At 49.8% G+C, this 12,979-nt stretch overlaps 1 protein-coding gene across 1 annotated transcript in view; it reads left to right on the top strand.

The window, feature by feature from the left end:
* The first annotated feature begins 8,320 nt into the window (after positions 1-8,320).
* nfkb2 (nuclear factor of kappa light polypeptide gene enhancer in B-cells 2 (p49/p100)) overlaps positions 8,321-12,979 on the top strand; it is a 59,176-nt gene continuing 54,517 nt past the window's right edge. The window contains exons 1-2 of the mRNA XM_079248489.1: positions 8,321-8,380; positions 9,493-9,582. Of these exons, the coding sequence (XP_079104615.1) occupies positions 9,566-9,582 (17 nt within the window). The 5' untranslated portion in view covers positions 8,321-8,380; positions 9,493-9,565. The remainder of the gene's footprint in view (positions 8,381-9,492; positions 9,583-12,979) is intronic.

Consider the following 12,979-nt stretch of genomic DNA (forward strand, 5'->3'; position numbering starts at 1 on the left):
TTAGTCTGTAGAACACCTGGTAGTCTATGTAGTCTGTAGACCTGGTAGTCTATGTAGTCTGTAGAACACCTGGTGGTCTATGCAGTCTGTAGAACACCTGGTAGTCTATGTAGTTTGTAGACCTGGTAGTCTATGTAGTCTGCAGAAGACCTGGTAGTCGATGTAGTCTGCAGACCACCTTGCAGTCTATGTAGTCTGTAGACCTGGCCGTCTATGTAGTCTGTAAACCACCTGGTAGTCTATGTAGTCTGTAAACCACCTGGTAGTCTATTTAGTCTGTAGAACACCTGGTAGTCTATGTAGTCTGTAGACCTGGTAGTCTATGTAGTCTGTAGAACACCTGGTGGTCTATGCAGTCTGTAGAACACCTGGTAGTCTACGTAGTCTGTAGACCTGGTAGTCTATGTAGTCATTAGACCTGGCCGTCTATGTAGTCTGTAAACCACCTGGTACTCTATGTAGTCTGTAGATCACCTGGTAGTCTATGTAGTCTGTAGACCACCTGGTAGTCTATGAAGTCTGTAGAACACCTGGTGGTCTATGTAGTCTGTAGACCTGGTAGTCTATGTAGTCTGTAGACCACCTGGTAGTCTATGTAGTCTGTAGAACACCTGGTAGTCTATGTAGTCTTTAGGCCTGGTAGTCTATGCAGTCTGTAGACCTGGTAGTCTATGTAGTCTGTAGACCACCTGGTAGTCTATACAGTCTGGAGAACACCTGGTGGTCTATGCAGTCTGTAGAACACCTGGTAGTCTTGGTAGTCTGTAGACCACCTGGCCGTCTATGTAGTCTGTAAACCACCTGGTAGTCTTTGTAGTCTGTAGAACACCTGGTAGTCTACGTAGTCTGTAGACCTGGTAGTCTATGTAGTCTGTAGACCTGGCCGTCTATGTAGTCTGTAAACCACCTGGTAGTCTATGTAGTCTGTAAACCACCTGGTAGTCAATGTAGTCTGTGAACCACCTGGTAGTCTATGTCGTCTGTAGACCACCTGGTAGTCTACGTAGTCTATATAACACCTGGTAGTCTATGTAGTCTTTAGACCACCTGGTAGTCTACGTAGTCTGTATAACACCTGGTAGTCTATGTAGTCTGTAGACCACCTGGTAGTCTATGTAGTCTATAGATCTGGTAGTCTATGTAGTCTGTAGTAGTCTGTAGGGAGGTCCAGGAGGCATCGCGACCAGATGCCCGAGCCCCCTCAACTGGTCCCTCTCGATGCGGAGGAGCATTTACCTGAGACTCTGGGTGTTTCTCAGTCCAGGGTCTGCACACCTCCAAGTGAGCAGACTGCGTAGGCTACGAAGTGTTCTACACTGTCTGCATACAGCTGAACTTCCTGCCAGTAAAATGAGACGGCCTCTCTAGTGGACGAGAATTACCCATAGTGCTCCAGTCCTCCGTTGCCTAGCAACTACATATGCCAAGTTCATCTACATACTGATCCCATTCTTCCACAAAAAGACACAAAAAAAATTTTTTTAAGTGAGAGAAAATGGTGCCAGTAATTAAACTTTGATTTATTTTCTTGTTCCTTTGTGTGTGAATGAGCAACATGAGGCGGTTTAGACGAGCTCTCCTCTGGCTGACAGCTCATCCTGTCAAGCTGACGTTAACTTCAGTGGAAAATAATCCTTGTTAGACACATATACAGTCGTCCTCATATGTATTCATACCCTCCCATTAAAGAAAGAGAAAACTGCTGCCCGGGACAGAAGATGAACCTGACTAAAGTCATAACAAATAAAAGTGTTATGAAAATCATGACATTATTTTCTAATTCTGGTTCAATAAAAAGATTTTTTAAAAAGCTTCATCTTCTTCATCTTCATCCTCTGCTGCTTATCCGGGGTCGGGTTGCGGGGGCAGCAGCCTAAGCAGGGAAGCCCAGACTTCCCTCTCCCCAGACACATTTGCCAACTCTGCAGGGGGGATCCCGAGGCGTTCCCAGGCCAGCCAAGAGATATAATCCCTCCAGCGTGTCCTGGGTCTTCCCCGGGGTCTCCTCCCAGAGGGACGTGCCTGGAACACCTCACCAGGGAGGTCCAGGAGGCATCCTGACCAGATGCCCGAGCCACCTCAACTGGTTCCTCTCGATGCGGAGGAGCAGCGGCTCTACTCTGATCTCCTCCCGGATGACCGACCTCCTCACCCTATCTCTAAGGGAGAGCCCGGCCACCCTGCGGAGGAAACTCATTTCAGCCGCCTGTATACGAGATCTCCTTCTTTTGGTCACGACCCACAGCTCATGACCATAGGTGAGGGTAGGAAAGTAGATCGACTGGTAAATCGAGAGCTTTGCCTTCTGGCTCAGCTCCTTCTTCACCACGACAGACCGGCGCAGAGTCCGCATTACTGCAGACGCCGCACCGATCCGTCTGTCCATCTCCCGCTCCATCCTTCCCTCACTCGTGAACAAGACCCCGAGATATTTAAACTCCTCCACTTGAGGCAGGACCTGACTCCCGACCCGGAGAGGGCAATCCACCCTATTCCGGCTGAGCACCATGGTCTCAGATTTGGAGGTGCTGATTCTCATCCCAGCCGCTTCACACTCGGCCGCGAATCGCTCAAGCGAGAGCTGGAGATCATGACCAGATGAAGCCAACAGGACCACGTCATCCGCAAAAAGCAGGGACCCAATCCTGAGGCCACCAAACCGGATCCCCTCAACACCTCGGCTGCACCTAGAAATTCTGTCCATATAAGTTATGAACAGAATCGGTGATAAAGGGCAGCCTTCACACTCAAAAATAGAGGTACCAGCTTGTACCTAAAAAGGTACAAATGCTTGTCGCTGGGGGTGTACTCTTTTGAGGGACATTTCTGTACCCTTCAGTTCTGGTCTATTTTTGTACCTTATCAAGTTCAACCTCACCTTTTCAAGTTATGTTTTTTATGTTTTCCACAGCATTAGGCCTGGTCCATTCCACTTAGCAATATTATCTCATCTTTAATCTAGAAATAATCTTCAAAAACTCAAAATACTGACCAGACATACACTTAGTTTGCAGCATCTGACCTTCATTATCTGGTGTAGTAAATGACTTTTAAGTAGTACTACTGTCATCACTCAACTCTGCTCTAGTTTGTAACATTACAGCCATTAACATTACATTTTTCAATGCTGCAGGTACCCTTATGGTCGAAATGGTACAAATTTGTGCTTTATCTCACTTTGAACCCTTTTTCATACTCTGAATGTGTGCTTCTGGTCTCTTAAAGACCAGTATTGTACCTTTGAGAGAACATTTCTTTATAATGTACCTATAGGTACAGAAATGTCCTCATCTTGTACCTCTATTTTTGAGAGTGTTGGTGGAGTCCAACCCTCACCGGAAACTAATCCGACTTACTACCGGCAATGTGGTCCAAGCTCTGACACCTGTCATACAGGGACAGGACAGCCCTTACAAGGGGGTCCGGTACCCGATACTCCCGGAGTACTCCCCACAGGAGCCCCCGGGGGACACGGTCAAACGCCTTCTCCAGGTCCACAAAGCATATGTAGACTGTTTGGAAAAACTCCCATGCCCCCTCCAGGACCCCAGAGAGGGTATAGAGCTGGTCCACTGTTCCGCGACCAGGACAAAAACCACACTGCTCCTCCTCAATCCGGGATTCGACTATCCGGCGGACCCTCCTCTCCAGGACCCCTGAATAGACCTTACCAGGGAGGCTGAGGAGTGTGATTCCCCTGTAATTGGAACACACCCTCCGGTCCCCCTTCTTAAAAAGGGGGACCACCACCCCAGTCTGCCAATCCAGCGGTACTGTCCCCGATATCCACATGATGCTGCAGAGGCGTGTCAGCCAGGACAGCCCCACAGCATCCAGAGCCTTAAGGAACTCCGGGCGGATCTCATCCACCCCCGGGGCCTTGCCGCCAAGGAGCTTTTTGACCACCTCAGCGACTTCAGCCCCAGAGATAGGAGAGTCCACCCCTGAGTCCACCAGCTCTGCTTCCTCATCGGAAGACGTGTTGGTAGGATTGAGGAGGTCTTCGAAGTATTCCCTCCACTGACCCACAACGTCCCGAGTTGAGGTCAGCAGCTCCCCATCTCCACTGTACACAGTATTGATGGAGCACTGCTTCCCCCTCCTGAGCCGCCGGATAGTGGACCAGAATCACCTCGAAGCTGTCCGGAAGTCTTTCTCCATGGCCTCGCCGAACTCCTCCCATGCCCAAGTTTTTGCCTTGGCGACAGCTGAAGCCGCATGCCGCTTAGCCCGTCGGTACCCATCAGCTGCCTCCAGAGTCCCACAGGCCAAGAAGGCCCGATAGGACTCCTTCTTCAGCTTGACAGCATCCCTCACTGCTGGTGTCCACCAACGAGTCCTGGGATTACCGCCACGACAGGCACCAACGACCTTACAGCCACAGCTCCGGCTGGCCGCCTCAACAATAGAGGCACGGAACACAGTCCATTCGGACTCAATGTCCCCCACCTCACTCGGGACATGGTTGAAGCTCTGCTGAAGGTGGGAGTTGAAGCTCGCTCTGACGGGGGACTCAGCCAGACGTTCCCAGCAGACCCTCACAACACGTTTGGGCCTGCCAGATCTGACCGGCTTCCTCCCCCACCATCTGAGCCAACTCACCACCAGGTGGTGATCAGTTGAAACTCCGCCCCCCTCTTCACCCGAGTGTCCAAGGCATGTGGCCGCAGGTCCGATGATACGACTACAAAATCCATCATGGAACTGCGGCCCAGGGAATCCTGATGCCAGGTGTACATATGGACACTCTTATGTTGGAACATGGTGTTCGTTATGGACAATCCATGACGAGCACAGAAGTCCAATAACAAAACACCATTTGGGTTCAGAGGGGGGGGACCATGCCTCCCAATCACTCCTCTCCAGGTCTCACTGTCATTGCCCACGTGAGCATTGAAGTCCCCCAGCAGAACAATGGAGTCCCAAGAAGGAGTACCCTCCAGCACTCCCTCCAAGGACTCCAGAAAGGGTGGGTACTCTGAACTGCTGTTCGGCGCATAAGCACAGACAACAGTCAGGACCCGTCCCCCCACCCGGAGGCGGAGGGAAACTACCCTTTCATCCACCGGGGTAAACCCCAACGTGCAGGCACCAAGCTGAGGGCTGATGAGAATGCCCACACCTGCTCGGCGCCTCTCACCATGAGCAACTCCAGAGTGGAAGAAGGTCCAGCCCCTCTCGAGGGTTCTGGTTCCAGAGCCCAAGCCATGCGTCGAGGTGAGTCCAACTATATCTAGTCGGAACCGCTCAACCTCACGCACAAGCTCAGGCTCCTTCCCCACCAGAGAGGTGACGTTCCACGTCCCTAGAGCCAGCTTCTGCAGCCGGGGATCGGACCGCCAGGGTCCCCGCCTCTTGCTGCCGCCCAGCTCACATTGCACCCGACCCCTACGGCTCCTCCCGCAGATGGTGAGCCCACGGGAGGTGGGGCCCATGTAACCCACTTCCAGGCCTGGCTCCAGAGGGGGGTCCCGGTAACCCGCGTCCGGGCAATGGAAGATTTATACCAATGGTCGTCATCATCATAGGGGTCGATAAGCCGCATTTAGTCTGGTCCCTCCCCTAGACACCTGTTTGCCATGGGTGACCCTACCAGGGGCATAAAGCCCCCGACAACATAGCTGCTAGGATCTTCGGGACGCACAAACCCCTCCACCACGATAAGGTGACGGCTTTTTTAAAAATCAATATTATATATATATATATATATATATATATATATATATATATATATATATATATATATACAAACATAACTTTTCTCCACACTCTTATTACATCTGGAATAATCAGGATATTTCTTTTAAACACAAGTCTCTGTATTTAAAAACATGGGTGGAACATGGGATTCTGCTTGTTAACCAGTTGCTTAATAGGGATGGTCATTTACTTACATATTCTGAGTTTCTTGAAAAATTCCATTTTCCTGTTTCTCCTAGAGAATTTGCCGTTGTTAATGATGCCGATCCCTCAGGAAGCGAACATCTGGTCTCATCTGCACCTAGAACTCAGAGCCCTTTCTTAGTCCAAAAACTAAGAACAAATGCATTAGAGAATTCATTCAAAGAGATTTGAGTTGTAACCCTGCCTCTGTTTTTATCTGGAACAATGAATATCCTGATATGAACTGGAAAAAGGTCTGGTCCCTTCCCAGACTATTCTTTATTACCAACAAAGTGCGAGAAGAAATTCTACACAGGTGCTATCCAGTTAATGTTTTTCTGGCAAAAATCCATAAAAATGTTGAAAATCTCTGCTCCTTCTGTCAACAAGCAGATGAAACTACATGTCATATTTTCTGGGAGCGCTCCTGTTGTCAAGTCTTGTGGAATGATGTGAATCTGTACCTCAGTAGGAAGCTGGAGTATCAAGTTAGAAAGAAGCCTGATTATGTTTTATTTGTCACCTTCCACACAAAATAAGATTTGTAATTAACCTCTTCACTCTACTTGCTAAATTTCACATACTTTGTTTTAAATTTGCTAAGCAAAAACCAAATATGTCAGTTTTCCTGTTATGTCCATATGTATATGAAGTCATTGAAATTTTGCACTAATTCAAAAGCTGTGAAAACCAGAATAATCTATGATTCTGCCCCTGAGTTATTAAATTCTCCTGTATATCTGTTGTATTGTATTGTAAATACATTTCAATTAAAAAAAAAAAAAAGTGTGCAGACCCTGAATTGAGAAACACCCTGTTTATCTGTTTCTTCTTCTGTTTTTTTTTGTTGTTTGCTTTAGTTTGATTGGATTGTTATTTTCTGAAGGGGCGGGGTTTATTCTTGTTTTTGCACCAATCAGCGGCCACCTCGCTCCGGAATTCCCCTCCAGCTCCGGGGGTTTCCGACACGACTGGCAGGCTGCGGTCACCATGACAACCCATATACGCAGCGTCAAGCGGCTGGGAGTGAGTAGAAACCATATCCGGTTGGGGTATATCTTCTTCAAAATAAAAGCATGCGCGTGTGTGTGTGTGTGTGTGTGTGTGTGTGTGTGTGTGTGTGTTTGTGTCCTTTTAACCGTCTCTGTCCAGTAGGGACTTGGCCCCCAGGAAATATTGGTTGCCATGGCATAAAAGCGGTGGCGGTGAGTAAGGGAGGTTAAATTTGATCTCCTGTCTACACTCAGTGCTACAGAGGAACTCTTGTGAGAGCTTAACTCGCTGTTTAATGCCCTGAAGCCCTGGCTGGACTGGTAGGTTGCCCTGGCTTTTGACTATATGTACTGCAGGTGGCTATATTTTCTTAAAATCTATATTGTGATAGGTAACGGATTTACCTAGGTGAGAACCTGCTGATCGGTATGTAGTTGCCAATCTCTGGGGGGTATTGATGTGGTCCTCCTTTGCTTAAATTATCCTGCACTGATCCTGTGCCCTATTAGACACAGAGGACCTAGACGAACGCCTGTGCTGCTGCCACATTGGCCCAAGCCCACTGCTGCCCTGTCTCAGTCCACAGATCCACAAGCTGCTTCGCTGTGATGATAAGCTGTTCTGACCGAACACTGCAAAGGACAGTTTTCTTTTAAACATTGAAACGTCAGTTGTTTTATACTGTTATGTTTTCGTGTTATTTTAACCAAACTATTTTTATTGACATGCTTATTTTTCTTTTAGATTTACCATTTGCTGCTGGTGGTGGACAGGCTGTTTTGGTGTAGCAGTCTCCTTTGCAACTGCTGTGTGCATGCAATCCTCACCAGTCGTTTCAATCGCAGGGAGTGATGTTCTGGTGGGATGATCTTTGTTTTTATTTTTGAGACGCCCCTTCTGCCTATTTCATCACCAGCCAGTCAAATGACCCTGATTTCAGTTGTTTTCTTTTAAATAAGTTTATTTTGAGGGGAACATGTCTACTGGGTACTTGAACTTGTATAGCTGATTTCCTTGGGTCACTCCCAAGGTGGCGTTGTCTTTTGGGCCTTATACCGCCCGCCACATTCATTTATTATTTATTTATATATATATATATATATATATATATATATATATATATATATATATATATATATATATATATATATATATATGTCTGTGTGTGTGTTTGTGATTTATACGTGACGTATGATTGCCAGAGTTTTTGTTTCCTTCCCTGAGTTGCATTGTTTTTTGTGTAACGAAACATTGTCTGAATATCCCCGCTGTGGGATTAATAATCTCGTTGCATCTTAATACTTCATAGCTAATCAACCGTTTTGTTTTTGGGTTTTTTTTTTTATTTTATTTTTTTTTACATTTTTCGTCCAGTAAAATACGTGTATTATTTTGAAAATCCCGGAGCGGATGCGCTGCCCCCACTTTGCGCACTTTGCCGTTGTGCCGCAACGCTGTGACAGTTTGGTGGCGGACCGGACGGCAGAACGGCGGCTTGTTGCAGGTAAAACTCACCTTTATTCACCTCAGCAGGGAGAGAAAGGGTTCAGAAAAGCCGCTTAAACACGGAGCGAACTGTTAAAATCGTTAAAATGACGTTTAATTCGCTGTAAAAAGCGCTAAAAGTTGAAGTTGCCACCTGGTGGTGTGTTCAGGTGCGTGTCGGAAAAAGCGGCTTGAATGACCGTGATGAAGAATTTGATCAGGACGTGGCAGAGGAAGGCTTGCAGGTGTTCAGCTTCACCTGTGTGGCTGAGACGTCTTCAGACCCAGTCCACCCAGTTAGATGGACGTAATGGGACTGTCTGGGATCTTCAGACCCAGTCCACCCAGTTAGATGGACGTAATGGGACTGTCTGGGATCTTCAGACCCAGTCCACCCAGTTAGATGGACGTAATGGGACTGTCTGGGATCTTCAGACCCAGTCCACCCAGTTAGATGGACGTAATGGGACTGTCTGGGATCTTCAGACCCAGTCCACCCAGTTAGATGGACGTAATGGGACTGTCTGGGATCTTCAGACCCAGTCCACCCAGTTAGATGGACGTAATGGGACTGTCTGGGATCTTCAGACCCAGTCCACCCAGTTAGATGGACGTAATGGGACTGTCTGGGATCTTCAGACCCAGTCCACCCAGTTAGATGGACGTAATGGGACTGTCTGGGATCTTCAGACCCAGTCCACCCAGTTAGATGGACGTAATGGGATGCCAGTCAGACCAGCAGATCCAAGTGAAACTTTAATGGGTGTAAAATTATTTTCCTTCTGAAAACGCGACCAGGAGGACCAACGATCAGCTGATCACATTGCTGTTTGTTTGTTTGTTTGTTTGTTTTGCACCAAACATTTTCCCAGTCACAACTAAAAGCCAAGAAAATGGTTTTGGCCCCTTGGGGCCCCCGTACCAGGCCTCAGTGGTAAAGTTGCATGTCTCAGATGGACTTTTCCAGGAATGTCCCTTTAACCGTCTCTGTCCAGTTGGGACTTTTCCAGGAAAAAACAGCGTCTGTCCATTCGGGAAATCCAGGATGTCCCCTAATACTTACTGAGGAAAAGGAGGAGGAGGGTGAAATTCCCTCTCATTTCTCACTCTGAATGTTGACATCGTCTGCAGGACGAAGACGTCCTCTACCTGGATGCCTACATCCTGACAATCATCGTCCTCATTGCCTTCCTCACCTTCAGTCATGGCAGGAATTCTGAGGTAAGACATGTCTGTCCCTCCCCGTCTGTCCCTCCCCGTCTGTCCTGACCAGACCACTGACCAGACCACTGACCAGAGTCCTGACCAGACTACTGACCAGACCACTGACCAGAGTCCTGACCAGACTACTGACCAGAGTCCTGACCAGACTACTGACCAGACTACTGACCAGAGTCCTGACCAGACTACTGACCAGAGTCCTGACCAGAGTCCTGACCAGACTACTGACCAGAGTCCTGACCAGACTACTGACCAGACTACTGACCAGAGTCCTGACCAGACTACTGACCAGACCACTGACCAGAGTCCTGACCAGACTACTGACCAGAGTCCTGACCAGACTACTGACCAGACCACTGACCAGAGTCCTGACCAGACTACTGACCAGAGTCCTGACCAGACCACTGACCAGAGTCCTGACCAGACTACTGACCAGAGTCCTGACCAGACCACTGACCAGACCACTGACCAGAGTCCTGACCAGACCACTGACCAGAGTCCTGACCAGAGTCCTGACCAGACCACTGACCAGACCACTGACCAGAGTCCTGACCAGACCACTGACCAGTGTCCTGACCAGACTACTGACCAGACTACTGTCCAGAGTCCTGACCAGACCACTGACCAGACCACTGACCAGACTACTGACCAGAGTCCTGACCAGACCACTGACCAGAGTCCTGACCAGACCACTGACCAGTGTCCTGACCAGACTACTGTCCAGAGTCCTGACCAGACCACTGACCAGACCACTGACCAGAGTCCTGACCAGACTACTGACCAGACCACTGACCAGAGTCCTGACCAGACTACTGACCAGTGTCCTGACCACACTACTGACCAGAGTCCTGACCAGACCACTGACCAGTGTCCTGACCAGACTACTGACCAGACCACTGACCAGAGTCCTGACCAGACTACTGACCAGAGTCCTGACCAGACCACTGACCAGTGTCCTGACCACACTACTGACCAGACCACTGACCAGAGTCCTGACCAGACCACTGACCAGAGTCCTGACCACACTACTGACCAGTGTCCTGACCACACTACTGACCAGAGTCCTGACCAGACCACTGACCAGTGTCCTGACCACACTACTGACCAGAGTCCTGACCACACTACTGACCAGAGTCCTGACCAGACCACTGTCCAGTGTCCTGACCAGACTACTGTCCAGTGTCCTGACCAGACTACTGACCAGAGTCCTGACCAGACCACTGTCCAGTGTCCTGACCACACTACTGACCAGAGTCCTGACCAGACCACTGTCCAGTGTCCTGACCACACTACTGACCAGAGTCCTGACCAGACCACTGTCCAGTGTCCTGACCAGACCACTGTCCAGTGTCCTGACCAGACTACTGACCAGAGTCCTGACCACACTACTGACCAGAGTCCTGACCAGACCACTGTCCAGTGTCCTGACCAGACTACTGACCAGAGTCCTGACCAGACTACTGACCAGAGTCCTGACCAGACCACTGTCCAGTGTCCTGACCAGACTACTGACCAGAGTCCTGACCACACTACTGACCAGAGTCCTGACCAGACCACTGACCAGACTACTGACCAGAGTCCTGACCAGACTACTGACCAGAGTCCTGACCAGACTACTGAACAGACCACTGACCAGTGTCCTGACCAGACTACTGACCAGAGTCCTGACCAGACCACTGACCAGTGTCCTGACCACACTACTGACCAGACCACTGACCAGAGTCCTGACCACACTACTGACCAGAGTCCTGACCAGACCACTGACCAGTGTCCTGACCACACTACTGACCAGAGTCCTGACCAGACCACTGTCCAGTGTCCTGACCAGACTACTGTCCAGTGTCCTGACCAGACTACTGACCAGAGTCCTGACCAGACCACTGTCCAGTGTCCTGACCACACTACTGACCAGAGTCCTGACCAGACCACTGTCCAGTGTCCTGACCACACTACTGACCAGAGTCCTGACCAGACCACTGTCCAGTGTCCTGACCAGACTACTGACCAGAGTCCTGACCACACTACTGACCAGAGTCCTGACCAGACCACTGTCCAGTGTCCTGACCAGACTACTGACCAGAGTCCTGACCAGACCACTGTCCAGTGTCCTGACCAGACTACTGACCAGAGTCCTGACCACACTACTGACCAGAGTCCTGACCAGACCACTGTCCAGTGTCCTGACCAGACTACTGACCAGAGTCCTGACCACACTACTGACCAGAGTCCTGACCAGACTACTGACCAGAGTCCTGACCAGACTACTGACCAGAGTCCTGACCAGACCACTGTCCAGTGTCCTGACCAGACTACTGACCAGAGTCCTGACCACACTACTGACCAGAGTCCTGACCAGACCACTGACCAGACTACTGACCAGAGTCCTGACCAGACTACTGACCAGAGTCCTGACCAGACTACTGAACAGACCACTGACCAGTGTCCTGACCAGACCACTGACCAGAGTCCTGACCAGACTACTGACCAGACTACTGACCAGACTACTGACCAGAGTCCTGACCAGACCACTGACCAGTGTCCTGACCAGACCACTGACCAGAGTCCTGACCACACTACTGACCAGAGTCCTGACCAGAGTCCTGACCAGACTACTGACCAGACTACTGACCAGAGTCCTGACCAGACCACTGACCAGAGTCCTGACCAGACTACTGACCAGACCACTGACCAGAGTCCTGACCAGACTACTGACCAGACCACTGACCAGAGTCCTGACCAGTGTCCTGACCACACTACTGACCAGACCACTGACCAGAGTCCTGACCAATGTCCTGACCACACTACTGACCAGAGTCCTGACCAGACTACTGACCAGAGTCCTGACCAGACCACTGACCAGAGTCCTGACCACACTACTGACCAGTGTCCTGACCAGACTACTGACCAGAGTCCTGACCACACTACTGACCAGTGTCCTGACCAGAGTCCTGACCAGACTACTGACCAGAGTCCTGACCAGACTACTGACCAGAGTCCTGACCAGAGTCCTGACCAGACCACTGACCAGAGTCCTGACCAATGTCCTGACCACACTACTGACCAGAGTCCTGACCAGACCACTGACCAGAGTCCTGACCACACTACTGACCAGAGTCCTGACCAGACCACTGACCAGAGTCCTGACCAGACCACTGACCAGAGTCCTGACCACACTACTGACCAGTGTCCTGACCAGACCACTGACCAGACTACTGACCAGACTACTGACCAGACTACTGACCAGAGTCCTGACCAGACCACTGACCAGACTCCTGACCAGACTACTGACCAGTGTCCTGACCAGACTACTGACCAGAGTCCTGACCAGACTACTGACCAGTGTCCTGACCAGACCACTGACCAGAGTCCTGACCAGACTCCTGACCACACTACTGAC

Source organism: Telmatherina bonti, assembly GCF_933228915.1.
Source record: "Telmatherina bonti genome assembly, chromosome: 11".
NCBI classification, from domain to species: Eukaryota; Metazoa; Chordata; class Actinopteri; order Atheriniformes; family Telmatherinidae; genus Telmatherina; species Telmatherina bonti.